General features: G+C 47.9%; 2 protein-coding genes across 9 annotated transcripts in view; both read right to left on the bottom strand.

Moving 5' to 3' along the window:
* TOM1 (target of myb1 membrane trafficking protein) overlaps positions 1-12,319 on the bottom strand; it is a 55,300-nt gene extending 42,981 nt beyond the window's left edge. For all 7 annotated transcript variants that reach the window (XM_027872813.1, XM_027872830.1, XM_027872822.1 and 4 more), the window contains exon 1: positions 12,210-12,319. In XM_027872813.1, the coding sequence (XP_027728614.1) occupies positions 12,210-12,261 (52 nt within the window). In that variant the 5' untranslated portion in view covers positions 12,262-12,319. The remainder of the gene's footprint in view (positions 1-12,209) is intronic.
* Positions 12,320-19,229: 6,910 nt separating this feature from the next.
* HMGXB4 (HMG-box containing 4) overlaps positions 19,230-23,987 on the bottom strand; it is a 29,096-nt gene continuing 24,338 nt past the window's right edge. For both annotated transcript variants that reach the window (XM_027872585.1, XM_027872594.1), the window contains one exon: positions 19,230-23,917. In XM_027872585.1, coding sequence (XP_027728386.1) covers positions 23,873-23,917 — 45 coding nt within the window. In that variant the 3' untranslated portion in view covers positions 19,230-23,872. The remainder of the gene's footprint in view (positions 23,918-23,987) is intronic.

The following is a 23,987-nucleotide window of genomic DNA, read 5'->3' on the forward strand; positions in this document are numbered from 1 at the left end:
GATAAGACCAGAGGCCGCTTTAGCTGTTGGGACGATTCGAGGAAAGGCTCAGGAGGTGAGGAGTTAACCTCTCCTAATCCGGGGACTCCCGGCATGCCAAGGGACTCTGGATAATAAATGGTCACAAGCAAAGGCGGAGGAAATCCTGGATTTGCTCCTTACTCTGCCCCACTGGGGAAGAACAAAGCCTAGTCACTCAAATCCTACTGAAGGCAGATGCCAAGACCCAGATTCCCAAGACAGGATTAGCTCTGGAAGCAGCTTGATCCCACAGCATGAAACCCAAGCCCTGTGTGAAACTGGGTGCAAGGCAGCTTGGCCCACCTTGGCGTAGGGAAAGGTTTGGCAGGCATTGGACAAAGAATCAAAGAGACCTGGGTTTGAGTCTTGCTTCTTATTAGGTGTATGACCTCAGACAAGTCATTTCCCCTTGCTGAGACTCAGTTTCCTCATCTGTGAAATGGGGGTAATAATAATAATACACTACTTCTCTCACAGCCTTGTTCTGAGGGTCAGACGAGATGTTGGGAAAGCACTTTCAACACGAGTTGTTATTTGTTTTTAGCAGCGAACTTGCAGGACCACCCCCAAATGACAACTCTTTGGTTATTCCTAGGCTTCAAAGGCAAAAGACTGTAGCTGATTTGGCTCAGGCAGTGTGGCCTAATGGAAAAAACAATGGACTGAGAACTGGAAGACACAGATTTGAAACCCGACTTAAAAGCCGCCTCATCTGGGATCACTCTGCTTTGGCCCTGCTCCTTTCAGGCCTCAGTTTCCCCCTCTATAAAACGAGGGGGGTGGCCTCAAATAATTTCTGAAGGTCTCTTTGAGCTCTAAAAATCTATTGTTTCTTCTATTTTTTGAAAATTAATTTTGATTGTCATTCTGAACTTAATGACCCTACGGCTTCTTTTGAAACCAAGTGGCGTGGTGTGGTCAGTGGTCGTGGCGTCTGCTTCCCCCATCTTCATGCTCACCCCAGGGACGTTTCTAGGAGCCCTCCCCAAGTACTCCAGACCATTCAGTCCAGCTCCTCACTCCACAGGGTGCCACGCTCTTGATCCCCAAAAGTACCTTTCACATGGTCATCGATATATAAGGCCAAGCCCTCCCCTCCAGCCCTGACGTCACTGGAATAGCATGATTCACTCTCTTCTCCCCTGGCAGCTGATGCGTTGAGTCTGAAGCCACAGAAGGGACGGGCTGAGGCTGGGGACACCAACACACCATAATCACAGGGTTCCCCAAATGAGATCATCCCCTCTTCCTGCCTGCTACACCCCCACCCCCCCAACACAGCTCTGAGTCAGAAGGCAGATACACATGCAGAATTTAAGGGTATAAGGGCCCAAGACAGTGGTCACCTAGCTCAATTCCTACCAGAATAAGACACCTCTCTAGTGACCAGCTAGCTTCTTCTTGGATACCTCCAGTGATGGGGAACTCACTACCTTCCAGAGGTGCTAAACTGCACTTTTAAATAGTTGTCATTTTTAGGAAATTTTCCCTGATGTCAAGTCTAAATTTGGCTCCACACCTTTCATCCACTGGCCCCTGGTTCTGCCCTCTGGGGCCAGGAAGAACAAGCTGAATGAATCCTTCTTCCCCAAGACAACCCAGCTACACCTCCCTGCCTCCTTCCAAACCCCAATTTCTTCTCTTCTCTGGGACACAAAGGCCTTGCTTTTCAGAGGGAGGTGCTAGAAAGGCTGAATTCTGGCCTCTGAAATAAACCTGGAACAGGGGGACCACAGAGAAGGTTACAAAGAGGAACTACAGACGACCGCAGGTTGGGCTCATGAGCTCTAAGGGAACCATGGTTGCTCTGCCTGCAGCATAGAGGACTGAGAGGTTTCAAATATGGGACCAGCTCTCACACTGAGAGAGGTGAAAAGCCTGGGTTTGAATCTTTGCTTTCACTAGCTATGCGACCTCAGTGAAAAGCCCTTCTCTGAGCCTCAGCTCCTATATCTGTAAAATGGGGATAATACTAGAACCATAACATCCCAGGATATAGATGAGCCATTTGTGAGTTTGGTTTCCATTGAAGGAGGATTTCCCGATAGTGCTGGGGCATGCTGAACATCTTGGAAGAAGTCCTAGGGCAGCTCTTCTTTGGAAGGTCCCTGAAACTGGGAGAATTTGGGATTTGTCTGGCATAGTTCATGTATTCATAGTAAAAGCCACCACCACTTTTTCATTCATAGCACTTTAAGGTTTATAAGGTACTTTCCTTAAAGCTTCATGATGTGGGGAGAAAGGAAGGAAGGAAGGAAGGCCTCTAGTACATTGGACACCTCCCCACTGTGGCGTGCCCCTCCTCCAACTTATGGCAGGATTTGGACAAGAGAGGCCAGGATGGGGTGAAGTCGGTATCAGTGGAGGGAATGGCCGAATCGTCAAGGAGCTTACAGATCCACTGAGCACTCCTTACAATGCCCCTGGGAACTCAACATTTTTAAAAATGAATGCCCCAAATAAGTAATTAAAAAGCCTTTTTTGCATGACTCCACGTGTATAACTGATATCATACTGCTTGATTTCTCATTGAGTAGGGGAGAGCTGTAGACAGGGAGAATCTGGAACTCAAAGGTTTAAAAAAAGAATGCCCTAAATAAATAAATGAATAAACAAACAATAAATTAAACAACGCCCCTGGTAGTGCAAGGACCAATGGTCCCATCAGAAAAGGAAAACCCAGGGATAGGAGGTGATTTGCCCATAATCAGCTAGTGAGGGGTGGAGGAGGCCCTCAAACCCTGGTCTCGCCTAAACCCAAGAACTGTGCTCTTTCTACATGCCAGAATTCCTCTCTCCCTCCAAATATCCCACTTACTATCAGTTTTCATAAAGCTTCCTGAATTCCTGCCTTCACTTACACATCCTTGTCCTCTCTCTTGCATCCTGACCTTCTCTCCCCACGGGCATCTGCCTCGCTGACTCTATACCCGGAGAGATCTCTGGCCTGCACGGCTCAGCCCCACCTCTCCTGCCTTTCAGCCTTGGCCCATTTTCTCCTACCTTTCTGGGCTCCGTTCTAGAACCGTCTTCATTTCATTCAACAGGCATTCACTGAAAGTCTACCACGTGCCTGCTCTGGGCTGACGACAATCCCACTGGCCTTTTCACAGCCATTGTTCTCCTCCGTTCTGTGATACTCCTGGGTGACTAGGGCAGGAATTCTATCTCTCCTGATGTTGGGTTGAGACAGGAGAGGTTAAATAATTTGTATAAGGTCATATAGCCAGCCTGGCCACTAGGCCATGGAGAATCTACTCTCAGTCTTTAACACGCAGCTCTCTGAATAACAGAATCTCACAGATGGTTAAGAATGAGGGGGACCCCACTCGGGGCCTGCAGCTGTGAAAAGTACCTGGTTGGGGTTTTTTGTTTTATGGTATGACCTTTGCTAACCAGGTCGTTTAATGTGGTGTATGGCCTAGCACAGGAGTGGGGAACCTGTGGCCTTAAGGCCACATGTGGTCTCCTAGGTCCTTAAGTGCGGCCTTCTGACTGAATCCAAAGTGGCCTTAAGGCCGCAGGTTCTTCACCGCTGGTCTAGCACATTTGCCTGAAGTTAATTTCTGCCAGAGGCCTCTCCTGTTTTCCTGGGAGTTCATGCTAAGTAGGGGTTTCTCCAGGTAACTTTTTTTCTGAGGGTGGAGGGAGAGTTATCAAACTCTGGGCTTTTGAGAGTTATCAAACTCCTGGTTCTTTGTTGATTGGCCTGGTCCAGTGATCTGCCTCTAGTTACTGTGTTAGAACAGAAGAATCAGAAGAGAGATTCAAAGCTTACTACTTTGTTGCCTTGTTTCTCTCGATATTTGAGATCTGCTTCTCCAAATGAATTGTTATCATTTTGTCTACTTTTTTTTTTTTTGGCGAGGCAATCGGCGTTAAGTGACTTGCCCAGGGTCACACACCCAGTAAGTTTCAAGTGTGTGAGGCTGGATTTGAACTCAGGTCCTCCTGACTCCAAGGCCAGAGCTCTGTGTACTGCACCACCTAGCTGCCCCTGTTTCGTCTACTTCTTGAGGCATTCCCTTGCTGGTGTGATTGGGACTGTCTCTGCTGGGAAGGTCAGGAGCTATCTATTCATTTTCCAGCAGAACAGGAATCCCTTCGCTAACATCCCAGCCTGGGGCTCATCCAGTCTCCCTTGACCAGAGGACCTCCGGGGATGGGAAAACCACCCCTTCTTTTCATGCACCTCATTCCACTTTTGTATAGTTAAAATTCATTTTTCGTCAAGCCAGAAGCTACCTTTCTTCAATTCCCACCCTATATTCCTGTCCTCCAGGGCCAAGAAGAATGAACTTTACTCCTAAATGGCGGCCCTTCAAATACTCAGAAAACCGCTATCTTGGCCCACCTATGTTTTTTTCCAGGTGAGAGACTGGTGTTCCTTCAAAATCCTCCCAAGGCAGCTAACAACCACAGAACTGCTGAAACTGAACGCTGCAAGGATACAAAGCACAGGCCTGGATCCAGAAAAGATATGAGAAAACAGCGTCCCCCACCCTTCACTTGGGGGTCTGAAGACGTGCAACTGAGTAGAACGGCAGGTTTGTTGGACGTGTCGATCGCTTTGGCTGAATTTTTTTCTCTCTCTCTCTTTTAAAAAAAAAAACTTTATTTATTTGTTTTTAGTTTTCAACATTCACTTCTCTAAGAATGTGAGTTCTAAATTTTCTCCCCCTCCCCTCCGCCCATCCCAAGACGGCATGCAATCTGGTATGGGCTCTACACGTACAATCATACTAAACACATTTCCACATTACTCATGTCATAAAGAAGAATTAGAACCAAAGGGAAAAATCACAAGTCTCTCTCTTTTAAAAAAAATTTTTTTTTGTTCCCTCCCTCCCTTTCTGCCTCTCCTACTTTCTTAAAATTGTCTTAAGGTATGGCTCTCTAGGAGGGGGAGAGAGGGACACAGGAGGAAATCTCAGTAACAGGAAAACAAAAAATCTCCAAAAAAATCTATTATTCTTTTAAAGCTCCAGATTATTTATCATTCCCTGAACTAGCTTTGCCAATTCTGTGCCCCCTCTCCACACAGACAGCTTCCTCCAGCCCACCTTCATCCTTCCAGATAAAAGAAAAAAACGGCAGTCTTTGCCCTAAGGGGCTATAAGAGAATCATTCCCAAATTTTCATTTTTGACCTCTGCATTTGGCCGGGGGAAATCTCTATTCCTTGTCCCACTAACCAGAAACTAAACATTCCCAACATAAGGCTCCAACAGCTCTCCGTTTAAACATTCCCAAAGGCTCTGTCACCTTGCTGTAAACATTCCCAGAAAGGGCTGGACCAGTTTTCCACTTTAAGCAGGCACCTCTTTCATGTTTTCCTAATCTTGTCAATATCATCCACCCAAACCACCAGCTCACAGGGCTGGAAATAATTCTTGTTCTTCCCTTTCCTTCTCTGTTCTCCCCACTCAACCAGCAGGGAAAACCAGAAGCACTATAATTGGATGCACAGGATTCATAGTGGCCAGAATCAGGGAGGTGATTGTTGTTTATCTTGGAGAAGAGAATTAACTAACATACTTACGAAGCAATTACTATGTGCCATGAGCTAGGGATTAAAAAAAAAAAAATGAGACAGTTTCTACCCTCAAGGTGCTTATATTCTATGGCTTAGGGAAGGCAGGGGATGAGAGTTATATCTTCCGGTACTAGAAGGACCCTATGGAAGAGGGTATAGACTTGGCCCCAGAGGCCAGACTAAGGACCAACGTACTGAAATTACAGAGAAGCTCATTTCAGTGGTGGAGAAAACCTTTTAGTTATTCAAACTCTCCAATAGTGGAACGGGCCGACCCAGGCGGGAGTCAGCGAGTCCCTCTTTACCAGATATTCAGGCAGAGGCTGCGTGACCACCACGTTTGGGGTAGGGACCTGGATGAGAAGACCTCTAGAAGAGATCCGATGATACAAAATCCCACAAGTGCGTCCAGTGGATTCTGCTCTTATGAATGTCTCACTTTATTCCTTTCCACAGAGGATTTCTCCAGAATCTTCTTTTCCTTTCATCTAGAAACACTATGAAGAGATGATCATTTCCTTGTGGCTGTTGGGAAATGTATCTAGGTGGCACAGTGGATAGAGCCTTGGGCCAGGGCTCAGGAAGACCTGAATTCAAATCTGGCCTCAGATATGTACTAGTTACGTGACCCCGGTCAGGTTACTTAACCTCTGTTTGCCTCAGTTTCCTCATGTGGAAAAAGGAGATCATAAGAGTAAATACCTCCCAAGGTTGTTGTGAGGATCAAATGAGATAATATTTGTAAAGTATTTAGCACAGTGCCTGGCATACAGTAGGTGCTTCATAAATGCTCTTTCCCTTACCTACCTCTTTAATATGATATTAAGAACCACATATGAAGAGTTCCCCTGTGTTTTTTATTTTTTATTTTCTTTGCTTTGGGTGATCGGGGTTAAGTGACTTGCCCAGGGTCACACAGCTAGTAAGTGCCAATTGTCTGAGGCCGGATTTGAGCTCGGGTCCTCCTGACTCCACGGCCAGAGCTCTATCCACTGTGCCACCGAGCTGCCCCTGGGTTTTTTATTTTTCAAGCGGAAGAAGGCAGGCAAAGGCAATCAGTCAGTTTGGGCAGTCTTGCAAATGTGGGAGACTCAGGGCAGCTGGAAATGCTGGCTTCAGAAGCTGGTGGGAGCTGCCAGAGGGGACCTCAAGCCTGTGGCAGGGGCTGAGTGGGGAAAGGAATTACTGAGCTGGCGTTTTCCCTCAGGCGTGATGGCGGGGACACTAGGCTGTCCGGTCAGGAAGTAGCCAGATGGAGGGGGCATGTTAGCCTATGAAGTCTGAGCTGTCCAGAGGGCCACAGATATAGTGATGGAAGGGGTGTCCAAGCTGTTTGTCCAACCACCTCATTAGACAGATTAGAAAGAGAGGCCCACGGAGCTTAAGTGACTTGTCCAAGGTCACACGAGCAGAGTCAGAGGCTGAATTTAAATCTGGGTCCTCTGACTCCAGAGGCATTATTCTTTCCATTGCATTATGCTGTATCCCAGGAATTATGGGGTTTTAGTACGAGGTTCCTCTGCTCTGTAATCTCACAGTTCTGCATTCCATGAGTATTTCTTTTGCCTTCCACACTTACCTTAAATAAAAAGCCCACCAAGGAAGCCGCCTTCTGTCTTGGGATGATACAAGAGGGGAGGGGAGGACGGGGGCATTTAGATCGGGGAAGGACTGGTGGCAGTCACTTGCCTCTCGGTGCCTCAACTTCCTCATCTGTGAAACGGGGCTACTAAAAGCATCTACCTACTTCCCGGCGTTGGGGACTGGCAAGTAGTAAGAATAGCTGGCATTTATAAAGCTCTTTAATATTTGCAAAGTTCTTTTCAAACATTTCATTTGACCCTCACAGCCACTCTGGGAGGTAGATGCTTTTATTAGCCCCATTTCACAGATGAGAAAGCTGAGGCACAGAGAGGTAAGTGATCTGCCCAAAGTCACACAGGTAGGACGCAGAGCAGAATGAGGGCTGGGACGAGGCCATGATATAAGTGGAAGCTACAAATGCACTGTTTATTCAGCTCCCACAATCCTCCGGGAGGTCCCATAGCTGGGAAACAGGATTCCTGAACTGTAGTCTGTCCTCAGGCTGTCTCCTGCCCTATGTTTTGGTGCTAGCAGGACCCGTCCTTGGACAGTACTTAGAAAATGCTTAGATAACCACCAGATGGAACCACAAATGATTACCGATTAATCTGGAAACCTTTTCCCACTGGGCCGTTGCCATGGTGAAAGGGCCCACAGACAGAAGAACAGGCAGCAGGAAGGTTAGCATTATCTAAATTATATCTGTCAGCCTGCAGGGATGAGGGCATTCGGGGGCCACGTGGACCCCATGGTTCTGGAAGAGCCGTCATCTGTCAGGGAAGGGGATGGGGAGCCATGCAGAGCTCAAGCCTGCCCATTGTGGCCCAATAAAGGAGCATAAAAAGAAACAATTCTGAAGTGGATACAAGTATCCTTGTTCCCTTATGAGCACAGACCCATCGAGAGTAACTCATTAGAACTAGCTCTGCGCTGCTCTGCCTGTGGCTGATGGACTCCAGAGCCCACAGATCCTGCCCTCGGGCCTGGTGGGGAGGCATCTTTTCACTTGTGGTGCAAATTTGGGCTTCTACCCTCAAAGAAGATGGTCGTGGGCCAACAGAAGGCATTCGGGGTGAACCTAGGTTAGCGCCATGTGGTTTTACTCTACCTCTGTCTAAGAGAAGCGTCAGAATGACCGGACTATTCAACAAATGCCTCTCAGGGACCTACTATGTGCAGAACACTTGGTTGGTAAGGACTTTTAGGCCCACTATGTGCAGAACACTGGGTTAGCATGGACTCATATGTCCTGTGCTTTTAGATTTGTGGCCCTGGGCACATCAATTCATCCACTGAGCTTCAGTTTTCTTCTCTATGAAATGGGCATAATACTAAGTATTCTCTCGCCCACAAAGCTGGTATAAACCTCAGAGGGCTAAAGTTATGCCTATTTCTTCAGTCTCCTCTGAGGTATGGGTCGATGTCAAAGGTGGCTGGCCACTGGGTAGGGAGGACGGATGGCCTGCTTGGGCCATCTCTTGCTGGGTCTGCCCCTGACTTGGGACCTCGGCTAAGTCACCGGTTCCCTACTGTGTGCCAGTGAGGATGAGAGGGCCAGACAAAGGACCTGCCAGGCCCCTTCCAGCGCTGCCAAGATGCTCTGATGGCTGGGAGAGAATGGGAGCAGCTCAGGCTAACAAGCCTTCCTCGACCCCCTGCACCTTTTGGTTAATGCAGAGAAATGCAGACCCTCAGGAAAACTTGTTACATCCCAGAAGCATCCTGGCACAAGTCAGGGAGCTGGAGAAGGAGTGAGGAGAGAGCTGGGTTCAAATCCTGCCTTTGACACTTACTAGCTACATGATGAAGAGGAAATGATTTCGTTTTAGGCCTCAGTTCACTCATCTGTAAAATGGAGCCAACATCTGTAAGACTTCCTTGGAAGCACTGTTGTGCCCAGCTGGCAGTGAAAGCCCTGCCCAGTTTATTCTCCTCCACAGTCTCCTACCCTAGCGGAGGAGCTGCTGTCTTTCATACATCATGCTCTATCTCCCCCAAGTCAAGCCTTTGTCCTGGTGGTACCCCCCGCCTGGAATGCCATCCCTCCTCATTTCTGCCTCTGACAAACCTTGGCTTCCTGGGGGGCAGGGATTGTTTTTGCTTTCTCTAAGTGCTCTCAGCAAAACGCCTGGTACATAGGAAGTAAACACTTCACGAATGCCTTCAGACTGATTCTCTGAATGGTTGTTAACTCAGAAAGGTGAATTTTCTCCAGAAATCTCTGGCAGATGCCTCTTACCTATAAAAGGCCAGACATTATATTATCAATGAGGGAAGCTCCAATCTCAGCCAGAAGTGAAAGTGGGGCTGTCTGGGACTGCTGAGGGGGGTGTTTAAGAGCCAGGAGCCACAGGCATTCACTCTCTCTCCAGCCCAGAGCCTGACTCATGGTCAGGTGGCCTTCCAGGAGCCCCGGCCACGTCTAAAGTTGGGATCACCCTGCCCTGGGAGGAATCTGAGAACACAGCTCTTCTGACCGCAAAGGCTGGAATTCCAGAGATGTGGAATTCGCTTGGGTGAAATCAGAAGCTCAGACATTTAGAGCTGTAAAGGACCTCAAGGCCTTTAGTCTGCAAGGCCACCCTGCCTGGGCCAGAGTCTTTCTGGTTCTAAGATGAGCACTCCCACTCACTGGAAGATGCCTCTGGGGGAGGGATTGGGGGGAGGGAGTCAGATCCTCACAACAAACTTGGGAGGTAGGTGCTGTTATCATTCCCACTTTCCAGTTGGGGAAACTGAGGCAGACCTAGCGTCACACAGGACTCAAAGCCTTTGAATTTGTATTCTACCCACTGAGTCATCCAGCGGCCATCTGAGTCTTATTTGATCCTCATTTAGCACAGTCTTGTTAAGCAGGCCTGTAGATAGTATCCCCAGCTGTCCCCTCCCCCCTCTCCCAGACGTGACCATGTAACTGCCCCCTCTCCTCCAGAGGCATCCTTATTACCTCCAGGATCAAAGAGAAAATAAGGCCCTTCACACCATTCCAGCCTTCTTACACTTTCCTCCTCCTCTATGCTGGTCTTGCTGTTCCCAGAACACAAAACCCTATCTCCTACCTCCAGGCCTTTGCACTGGCTGTGCCCCATGCCTGGAACCCTCTCTTTCTTTACTTCTGCTCTTTGCTTCCCTGGCTTCCTTCAAGACTCAGTTCAAATCCTATCTTCTTCAAAAGGCCTTTCCTGTCCCTGCAGCCTTTTTTTCTGAGATTAATTACTTCCCCTCTACTCTGTACCCATTTCAGATGCAGTCACCTCCTTACCATTTCCTCCATTAGAATGGGAGCTCCCTGAGAGCAGGGGCCCTGCTTTTTCCTCTCTCTGTATCTCCAGTACCTCCCACAGTGTCTGGCACAGAGAAAGCATTTAAAATAGCTGTTGACTGACTGACTGACTGATCACTGGACAAACAGCCACCAAGATAACCCTCCAGACTCGGGTCTTCCCAAGTCATTCAGAGATGCTCAGACACCTTTGGTGGCTTCCTCCTGAGCCTGGCTTCGATGGCCTCCACAATTAGGCTCCGGCCAGCGCTCACCAGCCTCTTCATTCCTGACAAACAGGACTGACCAGGCCACTCGCTGGTCCGGGTGCTTGGCGCCAGGGGATTCCCATAAGCCTCATTCCCTTCCTACAACAGCCGCCTGCCTACCTGCCCCTGTCCATCTTGCTGAATCTTTTTTCCTTCAAGGCTCAGCTTTGTGCCACCTCCTCCGTGAAGCCCTCCCTGATTCATTTCCCCCCCTTCATACTGTTTTTCATTCATCTGCATATATATGACACTCACTGTGTACACATGATAAGTCAATCGATTGCTCCATTCACCATCCGAGTGACTTCTCAGATCACTTTCAGGGCCCCTTCCCCACTATTCCCCTAAGTGTGTGGTCTCCCCTCAATAGAACACAAGCTTCTCAAGGGCAGGGCAGCTAGACTTTTGTAATTTTATCCCCAAGGCACCAAAAAGTGCTTAGCACACAGTAATAGCTGACTTCATTCCGAGGACCAAAACTACTGGGGGCCCAGGGGCTAGCCGGTCTAATCTGCAGATTTTACAGATGAAGAGGAGGGGGTGAAGGGACCCACACACCAAGGTAAGAAGTGGCCAGGGGCAGGATTCCCACAGTGCTGGTCTGCCTGCACAAAGGCAGTCACTCTGGGCCAGTCAGCCAACACTTACTAAGCGCCACTGTGTGCGGGGCACAGAGAAGACGAGCACTTTGTTTCCCCAGCCTAGTGCCTGGCGCAGCGGGGAGCCTAAGTGCTTGATGCCTCCTCTTCCTAGAGGTCTGCTTTGCACACCGTCACCCCCAGGAGCTCGTGAGCCCTCCGGGATACAAATGCCCCGGTGCTGAGCGCAGTGCCCGGCACACAGAGGAGCTACATGGATGCTTACTGACCAATTCATGTCCGCGGAATTGAATCCCCATTTTACAGATGAGAAACTGAGGCCCGGAGAGGGGAAGTTACACAGAAAAGCTGGAAAGACCCTCCGGGGGCACTCAGTCCAACTCTCCCTCATTCTGCATATAAGGAAACTGAGGCTCAGGGAGGTGACCGGACTTGCCCAGGGTCACCCGGGTCGTACGTGTCCTGGGCAGAATTTGAACCCAGATCCTCTGCCTTCGGAGGCTCTTTCCCTCGGAACACGCTGCTTCTAGGGTCCCTTTCAGCGCCAGCTCTCCCGCTCCCGACGCCCTTGTCCCAGCGGCAGACCCTTGGTGCCAGCCCCACTCAAGCGTCCAGAGCCCCAGGAGCCCCGGGAGCCCCGGGACGCCGCGGGCCCTTTAAGAGAGAAAACTTTCTGCCCGGCTCCCGGGGACCTCCTCAGGTGCCGATTGGATAAACCGCGGCCTCCGGAGCCCGCCCCCCACGCAGCTTATAGGTCGGAGCCCCCGCCAGTCAGCGCAGAGACGCTTTCTATTGGTTCGCGGACGTTGTCACTCTGCGCTCTCGGGAGACAGAGGGGGGAGGATCCCCTGAGTACCCTAGATCTGGGGCTTCGAGCCCGAGGGGTCCCCAGGTGGCGGAGGCCGGAGCTGGGGGGGCTGGGACGCACGGGGCACTTACCGATGCGCTGCCCCACAGGGGAGCTGAACGGGTTCCCCAGGAGAAAGTCCATGGTCGCCGCCGCCACCCCTCCGAGCCCAAGGGATCAGCTGACAGCAACTGCCACGGCCTCGGAGTCGTCACGTGACCCGCCCCCTTGGAGCAGCCGGCCGGGGGCGTGACCGCAGGCCCCGCCCCTTGGTGTGCCAATCACAGACACGAGGCGGAGCCAGGGGTGTGGCCTTCTCAGCTGGAGCGTCGGCGTCGTGTCGTCACAGTGCCACTGACTCTTGCTGAGCCCTTGCCAGCCAACACCTTCCTCCATAGAATGTCAGAGGTCATCGAGGGCAACCCCCTGCCTCCCTTCCTCCACCCTAGACTCGGAGATCTGCAGTTGGAAGGGACCAGCCTCCTCATGTAGCCCCACTCTCTCATTTTACTGTTCAAGCCCAGAGAGGGGGTGGGACTTGCCCGTCGCCACCCAGCAAGTGGCTTCCTGGCTGCCTCCCAGCCTCAGTTTGCTTATCTGTACAATGGGCCCCTTGGCCTGGATTTTTGGAATCGTGAGGACCTCTGGTGCTTTGTAGGGAGGATCAAGGGCCTCGTCCTGGCTTGCCACCATGGGGCTCGGTTTCCTCACCTGTAAAGAATAAAAGGAGCCTGACTAGGTCCTCCCCAGGGCCCTTCTTGCCTTAGTTTCTCTGTATGATCAAAGGTCAGGAGAGGGGGAGGGACAAAAGAGCTGAGAATGGAGAATGGAAAGGGATGGGCTTGGAATCAGGAAACCTGGGTTCCCTCCCACTCCCTGCTGAAGTCAGTTGGTCAGTAAACATTTATTAAGTGCCTACTGTGTGCCAGGCACAGTGTGGATACAAAGAAAGGCAGCTGCAGCCCCTACCCTCAAGGAGCTCCCAATCCAAAAGGGACGAGGAGACAACAAGCAAACTCCTATGACCTTGTAGGACCTGGTGCAGGCCCTGCCCCCACATCTGGGGATCTCAGTATTGTCATTGCCGAGATGCCTGACACACAGCGGGCGCTCAATAAATGCTCATGGGCTCCACTTGACTCTCGAGGGCTGGATGCCATGATCCCCAAGGTCCCTTCCCTGTCTGACACTGTGGGATTCTTTCCACCCTGCCCCATGTGGACGTGTCACTCATGCCCTCTGAAGTAGCCCTTCTCTGTTAGTTGGCTCCTTGGTATTCCAGTGTCTGTTTTTTTTTTTAATTAATTTATTTTGATTTATCAACAATCACTTCCATAAGCTTTTGAGTTGTAAATTTTTCTCCCCCTCCCTCCCTCCCTCCCCAAGACGACGCACAATCTAATACAGGCTATACATGTACATTCCTATTAAACATATTTTCACATTAGTGATGTTGTAAGTAAGAATTAGAACCTGTAGGAGGAACCACAAGAAAGAGGAAACAAAACAACAAGAGAAAAAACATAGCAAATAGTATGCTTTGATCTGTATTCAGACTCCATAGTTCTTTCTTCTTTGTGGATAGCATTTTCCATCATGAGACCTTTGGAGATGTCTTAGATCCTTGCATTGCTAAGATTATCAGTATTAGTCATCGCACAACATGGCTGTTACTGTACAACATTCTCCTGGTTCTGCTCACTTCACTCAGCATCAGACCATACAAGTCTTTCCAGGTTTATCTGAAGTCTCCCTGTTCATCATTTCTTATAGCACAATAAATAGTATTCCATTACATTCATATATCACATTCATAATTATGATTACTATCTGTGTCTTTTCATCCTTTTCTCCCCGTTTATGCTTTTTTTCTCCTTTTCCCTCCTCACTAATGTTTTGCTTTTGACCACCACCTCCCTCAGTCCCACCTCCCTTCTATTAGCCCCCTCCCTTTTCTTTCCCCTTTTCCCTCCTACTGCCTACAGGGCATGTTAGATTTCTATACCTAACTGATTATGTTATTCCCTTCTTGAGCCAAATCTGATGAGAGTAATGTTCAAACAATGCTCATCTCCCTCCCTTCTTTCCCTCTGCTGTAATAGGTTTTTGTGTCTTTTCCTGTGATGTAATTTACCCTTGTCTGTCTCCTCCTTTCTCAATACATTTTCTTAGTTAGATCAGACTAATTCACTTACTTGGATCCATTTAACACACTTAATTAGATTTTTTTCATCATTATATCAAAGTCAATTTATACCCACCCCCTTTATGTATACCCCTTTAACATGGTGTAATAAACAGTTCTCAAGAGTTACAAGTGTCATCTTCCCTTGTAGGGATGTAAACAGTTTGCCCTTATTAATAACATGTTTCTTTCTGTCAGTTTACCTTTTTATGTCTCTCTTGAGTCTTGTATTTGAAGATCAAATTTTCTGTTGAGCTCCAGTCTTTTTATCAGGAAGGTTTGGAAGTCCCCTATTGCATTGAATATCCATCTCCTCTCCTCAAAGATCATACTCATTTTCGATGGGTAGTTGATCCTTGGTTGTAATCCAAGCTCCTTTGCCTTATGGAATATCATATTCCATGCCCTACGGTCTTTTAATGTAAAAGTTGCAAGGTCCTGTGTAATCCTGATTGTGGTTCCATGATATTTAAATTCTTTCTTTCTGGCTGCTTGCAGTATTTTCTCTTTGATCTGGTAATTTTGGAATTTGGCTACTATATTCCTTGGTGTTTTCAATTTGGGATCTCTTTCAGGAGGTGATTGGTGGATTCTTTCTAGGACCTCAGGGCAGTTTTCCTTTATGATTTCCTGAAAGATACTGCCCAGACTCCTTTTTTCATTGTGATTTTGAGGTAGACCAATAATTTTTAAATTGTTTCTCCTGGATCTATTTTCCAGGTCAGTTGTTTTACCAGTGAGGTATTTTACGTTTTCATCTATTTTTTCATTCTTTTGTTTTTGTTAGACTGATTCTTGCTCTCTCGCAGAGTCATTAGCTTCCATTTGCTCAATTCTAGTTTTTAACAAATTGTTTTCTTCTATTAGATTTTGTACGTCCTTCCCCATTTGGCCAATTTTATTTTTTAGGGACTTGTTTTCTTCAGTGTACTTTTTTTTCCAGTTAGCCAATTTTATTTTTTAGGGACTTGTTTTCTTCAGGGTACTTTTTTTCCAGTTGGCCAATTGTATTTTTTAAGGACTTGTTTTCTACAGTTAATTTTTGTCCTTCCTTTTCCAAGCTATTGACTCTCTCTTGCATACCTCTCATTTATTTTCCCATTTTTTCTTCTACCTCTCTCATTTGACTTTTAAAATCCTTCCTGAGCTCTTCTAAGAAGGATTTTGGGCTTCAGACCAGTTCATATTCCCTTTCGAGGTTCCAGATGTGGGTTTGTTGACGATGTTGTCCTCTTCTGAATTTCTGCCTCGATCTTCACTGTTCCCATAATAAGAATTGATCGTATGTTTCTTTTTGCTCATGGTGTTTGCTTATTTCCTGGTCTTTAAAGACACTGTGGTCTCCTGCTGGGGAGCAGAGGGCACTGACCCAAGTTTCTTGGGGCTGTAGGGTTCTGGCAGCTTACCTGGTGTTGGGCTGGAATCAACAACACTGGAACTCTAGGGGTAGGATTGGGTAGTATGGCTCCTGGAGATTTCCTGCTCACCCAGGCCTTTCCTTCCTTTTGCTTTCTTCAGCTCCTTTCAGATGGATGTTGCAGGGTGTTTATCTGCCTGGGGCCCCTTGGAGCGCTGCTTCCCTTAGTTTTGCTGAGGCACTGGGAGAGCCGGTTGCTGTAGAATGCCTAGGTACCTGGTGGTTTTCTGAGCTGGTTTCCACCAGCTGCCCCGCCCTCAATGAGGCACTGGGGGGTCCAGGTGTTGGTGTGTGCCTTAGGATCTCTTCCCGGTATGCTGAGGTGGGGCTTTCCACTAGCTTGCTGGGATGCCTCCCATTCTGTACTGCTCCCCTTCCCCCAAGGTAAGAGGGGCCTTTCCAGTTAATTCCTCAAGCTACCTGGGCTATTGGACTGCTGCACCCCACCTTTCTTCTGGTTCAGCTGTTCCAGGGTTTTTCCTGGGGTGATATTTTCTGAGCTTTCAGGGGTTAATAGGGGAGGGCAAGAGAGACTCACCTCTTATTCTGCCATCTTGGCTCCCAGAAACAGAAGTGTCCAGTGTCTCTTTTAGGGACTTTATGGAGCTTCTAGCTCTCCCTGCCTCATACAGATGGGTAAACTGAGGCCCAGATTAGGGAAGTGGTCATGTGACCTAGGCTGTCATCCTAACTTTTCTGCTAACTTGCTATGTGACCCTGGGTAAGTCCATCTCCCTCTCCCTGTCTCGGTTTCTGTCTGTAAAAGGAGATGTCTTTGAATAATTAAGTGGAGAACAGAGACACTTCAAATGGCTTAGTGTTGGACTGGTTTTTCTGTTATTGTCAGCACTGGTAAAATTACATAGGCGGTTTAGGCTCTAGCTGTGAAGTCATCCTCCCCCACCCTTCCTGTAAGGACTAGAACAATTAGACCATTCATTGCTTTTCCAAAACACCACCAGTGGTCCCTGCCAGCAGTGGAATTGCTTCTTCCCACTGGGTCCTTTTCAACAAGCCTATCTGACCACTCCTTAAAAAGAAGGAAAAGACAGGAATTGGACATCCCTTGGGACAGGGGATCACTTGGCAAGGTGCTGCCCTTTCAAGATGGAAATCAGGTGGGCCAGCTTCAAGTTATTTTATTAGATGTCGGACTTCTCTAAGCCTATTTCCTCATTTAGTAAAATGGAGATAATTACACTGTTACTGGCTGTCTCAGAGTTGTTAGGAAGACACCATAAACCCAAAAGAATCATAAAAATACAAGTTTTCTTTATTATTATTAGGTGTTTAACTTTTAATTGATTACAATAATGCAATTTTTAAAAAAAAGATCTTAATAGAAATTGAAATCTGTTCAGGCCTCAGAGGAAACCTTAAAGTGCTATAAAAATATTAGTTGCTGTTATGGTTCAATTCAATTCAACAAGCATTTATTAAATACCTGCATGTGCCAGGTCCTGGGGATACAAATAAAAAAAGGCAGCATTGTTTGCCCTCAAGGGGCTTACATTCTACTGAGGGACAGAATATACACAGACAAGTGAATAAAAATATATACAGAGTTATTGGGACAAATCAGGAAAGATCTGGGCCTCACATTTGCATAGGCCTTAGAGTTTTCAAAGTGCTTTCCCATCCATATCTAATGCTCACAACAGCCATTAAAGGGGCTTCAGTAATGATCTGGTGTATCCCTTTACCAGCTGTGTGACCACAGACAAATGATAACCTTTCTGAGACTCCCTACCTCATCTGTAAAGTGGGGATAATACTTGCACCAACCATCTAACTTGGAGGATAATTGTCAGGAAAGTGCCTTGCCAACGTTAATGCACTATATGTGTGAGCTGTCAAGAGTTGAAAGGGAGCTCCCCACGCCCTTAATTTACAGATGAGGACACTGAGGTCGAGAGGTTGACAAAAGTCGCCCAGTCAGCTAATGAGTAGCACAGAGGAGACCCAGATTCAAATCTTCTGACTCCCTTTTAAGGACTCTTTCCATAATACCATATGCTTGACTCCATGAGGCAGGCAGGCGTTGTTAGAGGGGGAAACTGAAACCCAGAGATGAATGAATGAATGAACTGTGCCAAGCATGGGGATGCAGATAGAAAAATAAGTCACATCCTAATGGGGGCTTGCTAAGTCATTTGTCCAAGTCCTTTGCATGGCCAGGAAGGAGGTGTGGGGCAGCCTTCTCCCATTTCTCTGGTTCAGGGGAGGACGGGAACAATGTGCAAAAACCACAGGATTTTAGAGATGTCCAAGTTCAGCCCCATTCATTTCACTGATTAATTTTGCTTTACTTTCCATCAACAGAAGTGTTTAAATGGATGTATGAGAAGCAAAGACCGACCCAGAAAAATCCCCAGAAGTACAACGGAACTCCCCGAGAAATCACAAAATTAACATATAACCCATCAACCACCCAACTCAAAATAAAAACAAGAAAACACGCCTCCTTTGAGAGGACAATGGGGGGGGGCAGTGGAAGGAGCCCCTGTTCTGGAGTCACAGGGCCTGGGTTCAAATACAGCCTCTGATGCATATTATTGGTGACCCTGGGCAAGCCTGGACCAGAAGGCCTCCTGAGGTCCCTTTCAGTGCTAAGTTTACAATGCCCCAAACCAGCAGACCGGGGGTTGGCAAATGACAGTCCAGGGGCCAAAAACCATCCTTAGGTTCACACAAAAACAGGCCTCACTTTGTCAACCCCTGCTCTAGACAAGGAAAATGAGGATAGAAAGCGGTGATAAAAAGAGCTGGCGCCCTTGCTGGGCAGAAGGGGCAGTGACCACAGGCACTGAGTTTAGAACAAGCGGCTACAACGTGGTTGGCTCTGTTTTCAGTTTAGTGTTCTCTCCCTCTACCAAAGTCTGTCTCCACCGATCTGTGGGCTTCTGCTTTCTCTCTTGGCATCATTGATTAGCTGTCTTTGCATCTTTTTCTTCCTGTGAAGTAATGTTCCCATCTAATCACACACTACGATTTCTTTTAGCCATCCCTCCAGTGGGCACCCAGGTGGCTTCTTGCCTTTTTCCATTCTACTTTTCACAGATGAAGAGAGAAGAGAGGGTCACAGGAGAGTAAGGATTTGCTGAAGATCACACCACTAGGATGTGGCAGTCAGCACTTGAACCCAGATCTCCTAGTTCTTGGACTCTCTCAGTAGACTAGAGTGAAGAGCTCTTCAGGACTGAAGGCTGCCCTTCCCTCTCTAAGCTTGATGTCTTCCAATACTTAAGCTGGCCTGGGATCTTGGTCTGGGTATTCCATCCACTGATAAGATTGAAACTTATTTATTTTGGAGGCAATGGGGGTTAAGTAACTTGCCCAGGGTCACACAGCTAGCTAGTAAGTGTCTGAGGCTGGATTTGAACTCAGGTCCTCCTGACTCCAGGACTGGTGCTCTATCCACTGAGCCACTCAGCTGCCCCAACTCTTTTTTTAAACATGCTGGGCAATTCCATTAGATTGTAAGCTCCTTGAGGGCAGAGACTGTTTTTTTTTGCCTCTTTTTGTATCTCCAGGGCTTAGGACAGTGTCTGGCATACAGTAGGCACTTGATAAATGATGACTGATTGAATTCCTGCCTCTGTCTTTCCACAAGTCCTCCACGTAGGAGTGACCAAATGAGTAAAGGTGTTCCTTTTAAAATTTTGGGCATACCAGGTCCACGGTGTGAGGGGCCTGCTTTCTGTTACCCTTGTCCTCATCAAGTGACTGGCTCTGTTTCCCTATTTCGATAGCACCACTCACAAAACAGTCACTCAAGACAGCACCAGAAACCTTCAAGGACATGAGGAGGAGGCAGCATGGTAGATAGAGCCCTGGCTTAGATGCCACTTGTAGACAACCCTGGGCAAGTCATTCACTTATAAGCTGAGGGGTGGGAATGGAGTGGGACCAGAGGATCAATTAATCAATCATAAGGCATTTATGAAACCTCCAATGTTCTAGGGAGTCCCTGTACTTGGCACTCAGGATAGAGACCAAGGGGAAAGACAAAGCTTACATTCTAATGGGGGTGTGTGGGCGGAAGACACAAGGACTCACAAGTATTTATGCAGAATACATACAAAATGAATGTGAGGTCCTTTAGGGATGGAGCAGGCTACCACTGAGCGGATCAGAAAAGGCTTCCCAGACTCGATGCATGAACTGAGTTTTGAAGGAAACCAGGATTCCACAAGTGGTAATGTCAACAAGCATTTATTAGGTGTTTGTGTGCCTGGCACTATGCTAAATGCTGGGGATATGAAGAAAGAGTGACATAGTCCCTTGTCTCAAAGAGCTCAGAGCCGAACATGGGAGATCGCAGGACTTAAAACCAAGGAAGTCAGCAGCCCTCTTTCCCCTTGGGCCTCTGATGACAAACTTCCTACAACTCTTGAATTCATTTGACCTAGTGTCTGGCTGTGTGTAGACATCCCTCTGCTACCCTGTACGTTCCACGAGGGCAGAGGAAAGACAGTCTGATCCAAACCTTCTTCTTCCCAGCTAGAGCCCAGCAAGGTGGTCTACACACATTTATTGTTTGATTAATGAATCCTGGCTAGTTTCCACAGTCACTCATGGAGATACTGGGGAAGGAAATCATTCAAGCAAGGATCCCTCCATGATCAGCTTCTCCCCTAGATGACTTTCTATGTCTATGGTTTCCTCTCTCTTTGTACCAGTTGCCCAGTCCTGCTCCCCAGTCCCAAACATCCCTCCCATGGCTACGTGAGGTGGTCTCCTACGCCTGGAATACACTCCCTTGGCCTAGACCTTTAGAACTCCCAGCTTGTTTCAAAGGACAAGCACAGTTCGGCTGCTCCCTCTATAGGCCTCTCTAATCAAATGCTTTGTATTTATTTCTGCACATTACACCCTGCCTCTGGTAGAATGTTAGCTCTTTGAGGGTAGGGACTGTCCTTGTGGCCTTGAAGATACACGGAAGGGGCTTAATGAGATAAATTCAATTTTAAGCCTTGACAAAGGCACGGGAGGCAGTATTATTTAGTCGTTGGAGCTAGCCTCAGAGATAGGAAGACCTGGGTTCAGATCTTGCCTTTGGTATATCCTGGCTGTGACTCTAGATAACTCTCTTAAGACTATTAAGTGTCAGAGAAGGTGCTGATTTGCACTGATAGGAGGGAAATCATAGGTCCAGTCAATAGAAGACACAATTTCTCTTCCCCTCGGCCTTGTGTTATCTCTACTCTGTTGTGACCATGAGTAATGTTCATGTCCAGCATTTTCAGCTTTTTAGACAAATCTCAATATTCCCATTATGGGGAGAGAAAGAAATCCATGAGCATGAACACTGAAAGATGAGGAAGGGAGGTTCCCTGAAGCCATCTGGGATGGGCCAAGACTGGGCCACATGTAGACGCTAATCACTGCCTAATGCTGCAGTCTCTCAATGAAGTCACCAGGGACCTTCTGCCAGCCACAGGCCTGGGGAGGGGATGAGGCAGCTGATGCTCTGCAAACGTCAGGATGCTTTGGTCCCCAGTTGCACCAACCAGCTATTCAGCATAAAGAGAAGCAACAGGGGAAGGTGGAAAAGGAGGCCCATTGGGGAGTTAACAGGATCACGGCCCTCGAACTGGAAAGGACCTCACAGGTCATGATGCAGAACTCTCATTTTAGGGATGAGGAAACTAATGTGGAGAGAGAGGCCAAGTAATGCGACTGTCAGAAGATCCCAGTTTGGATTCTGGCCCTGACACTAGCTGTGTGACTGACCGGGGCAGATCAGCCTCCGTTCCCTTATTCATGCTGTGGGTAAAGTGCTTGGTAAAGCACTAGAAAAAAAAGTGAGTTTTTACTAAGCAGGGACATTTTCCCTAGACTGTTACGATTCCCTGTCCTTGGCACATGGACAGGAGAAACAAGTATTCTCACAATGTGAAACCTGACATACAGGCGGGGGGGGGGTGTCAGGAAAATGGCCAGGGATGACATTCTATTAGAAAAAGAGGACGGAATTCTCAGTGGGAAAGAGAAGTGGGGTGTGGTATGAGTTCTGAAAAAGGGTCTAACACCTATTGCTTGGTAGCACAGGGAAAACAGATGAGACAGAACTCCAGATATTAAAAATGTGGGTTTTTTTTTTTAATATATAAGTACAAAATTTTATTTCTTTATACAACTTTAATGGGATTTGGACCAAACCACTAGGATTTGTTTAAAAAACCAAACCAAAGCAATGATATAAAAACTGGAAGTAGGTCTGAATCCAAAGATTTCCCTCTAATAGTACCAAATGCCACAAGGTACAGATTATTATACAAATGTGTACAAATTTTAAATACAAATACAATAGGGTTCGGTTTTGAAAACAAAACAAAAACAAAGAATAGGCCCACATCGGAATTTCCTTACTCTATAAATGGCAAACTTAGAAGGAACCTTGTCTGGTTCTGGGTCCAAGTCTCAGCGTTCCCTCCCTGTCCAAATGGAAGCTTTTACTGGTGTGCAACAAAGCTTTGGGTCAAGAGGCCAACCCCGCTGCTTCCCATCTCTTCCCTTTCCTCCCCGTTTTTCGGTTAAGCCACACAGCAGCTTTGAGTGGTGAGGGGATGCGCATACAGCTCCCAGTGACTGTCCTAAAGCTGAGCTTGGTGATGTGATGGCTATGTGATGGGGGAGGGGAGCCTCAGAGGCTCCCCAAGAATTTCCTCTGAACTTGCTGGGCTGGAGCCCAGGGAGAGGAGCCAGATCACAGAGGCCAGACCTAACTCCAGCAGCCCCCCCTGCCCCCAAACTTCAACTGCTTTCTCTCCTACGAGAAAGTGAAATTATTCTGGCTGTATGGAAATGAAGCTAAGAAGGCATGGTCACACATGCGCACACACACGCGCGCGCGCGCGCGCACACACACACACACACACACACACACACACACACACAGAGCTTAGCCCTTCATCTTCAGCACAGCCCACACATCTTTCCATGAGGAGTCAGAATCCTGAAGGAATGATTCTTCTTTGTCAAGAAATGCCTCAAGCTACAGGTGTGTTAGGGTTTCCAGGGCAGCCCGGGGGGGGGGGGGGGGGGGGGATGGGAAAAGGAACAAATCTAACAAATCTGAATCTTCCACGTGCTGCTGCTGGTGGAGGTTTTTTGTTATTAAATTATATATACAGAAATTTACAGGATAAATTAAGAACTAACAGATTTTAAAGAGTTAAATACACATGATTAAAACGCACACGCACACAGACACACACACACATATACAAAACTACCTAAGACTCAAGTGCGTTCCTGCAGCTCCCTTGCGAGCAGAGGGCAGAGTGCTCAGCACTCACACGCTAGGAGAGCTCAGAAGGTGGGCCCGCCAGGGAGAGCCACGCTGAGCAGGCGGATGTCTTCTCCTGCCATGGAGCACCTGAAGCAGTGACCCTCAGGAGGCCTCCGTGGCACAATGAGTCCGGATTCCAGCCCTGGAGCCGCCAACCCTCTGCCACAGTATCCGAGTAAGTGCGGTTCAAGGAAGAGCTCTGGCACCAGTCCACCGAGGGACGCCCAGGGGCTGGGGCTCTCCTACGTGCTCGGCCTCCATCTGTACTAACGATGGGACCAAGGGCAGTTACCCCTTGCCTAAGCCTGTTCTCTCCCTCCGGATGGAGATGATTTGTCATCTCCCACCTAGGAGTGAAGCGGAGATGGTCGCCTCGAGTTGAAAGGATTTGTGTTTTCTCTCGCCTCTCCCCATCCCCTTTTTTCCTAGTACACTTCAGACTGCAAGATAGATAAGGCAAACGGTCAATGACGGGTCTGGGGGACAACACTCGGCTTGGAACAAAACCACCATGTTTTATCTGTCCATAAAAGAGGTGCCTTCGGTGCCCAGAACACCCCCCCAGGCCCCCACGTTTCTGTGATTTTAAGGCAGATTGATCCACCACCGAAGAAAAGAAAAGCAAAACAAAATGAAAAACCCAAACCCACGTGTAAGCCGAGGCTCCCCTTGGCTGAGCCTTCAACGTTCCATAAAATGGTTAAAAGTAGGTAGTTACAATCCTATGTATATATGGTACACGTATTAAAAACATTAAAACCTACACCCAAAAGCCAGCAAAGGGTGCTAGAAGAGTCCACGTCCACGGGAGCCAGCAAGGGGGCAGGGCGAATATGTGTCCCAGAATCCTTAGCTGTCAGAGTCCAGGCATGATGTAGGCGATGTTGTCCAGAGTGTTTGACTAGAAAGGAAGAACACAGCACTGACTGAAGGGGCCTTATGAAAGCTCTCTGTGCAGGGGAACTGGGGGG

The sequence above is a fragment of the Vombatus ursinus genome, unplaced genomic scaffold, assembly GCF_900497805.2.
Source record: "Vombatus ursinus unplaced genomic scaffold, bare-nosed wombat genome assembly UNPS02003292.1, whole genome shotgun sequence".
Lineage (NCBI taxonomy): Eukaryota > Metazoa > Chordata > Mammalia > Diprotodontia > Vombatidae > Vombatus > Vombatus ursinus.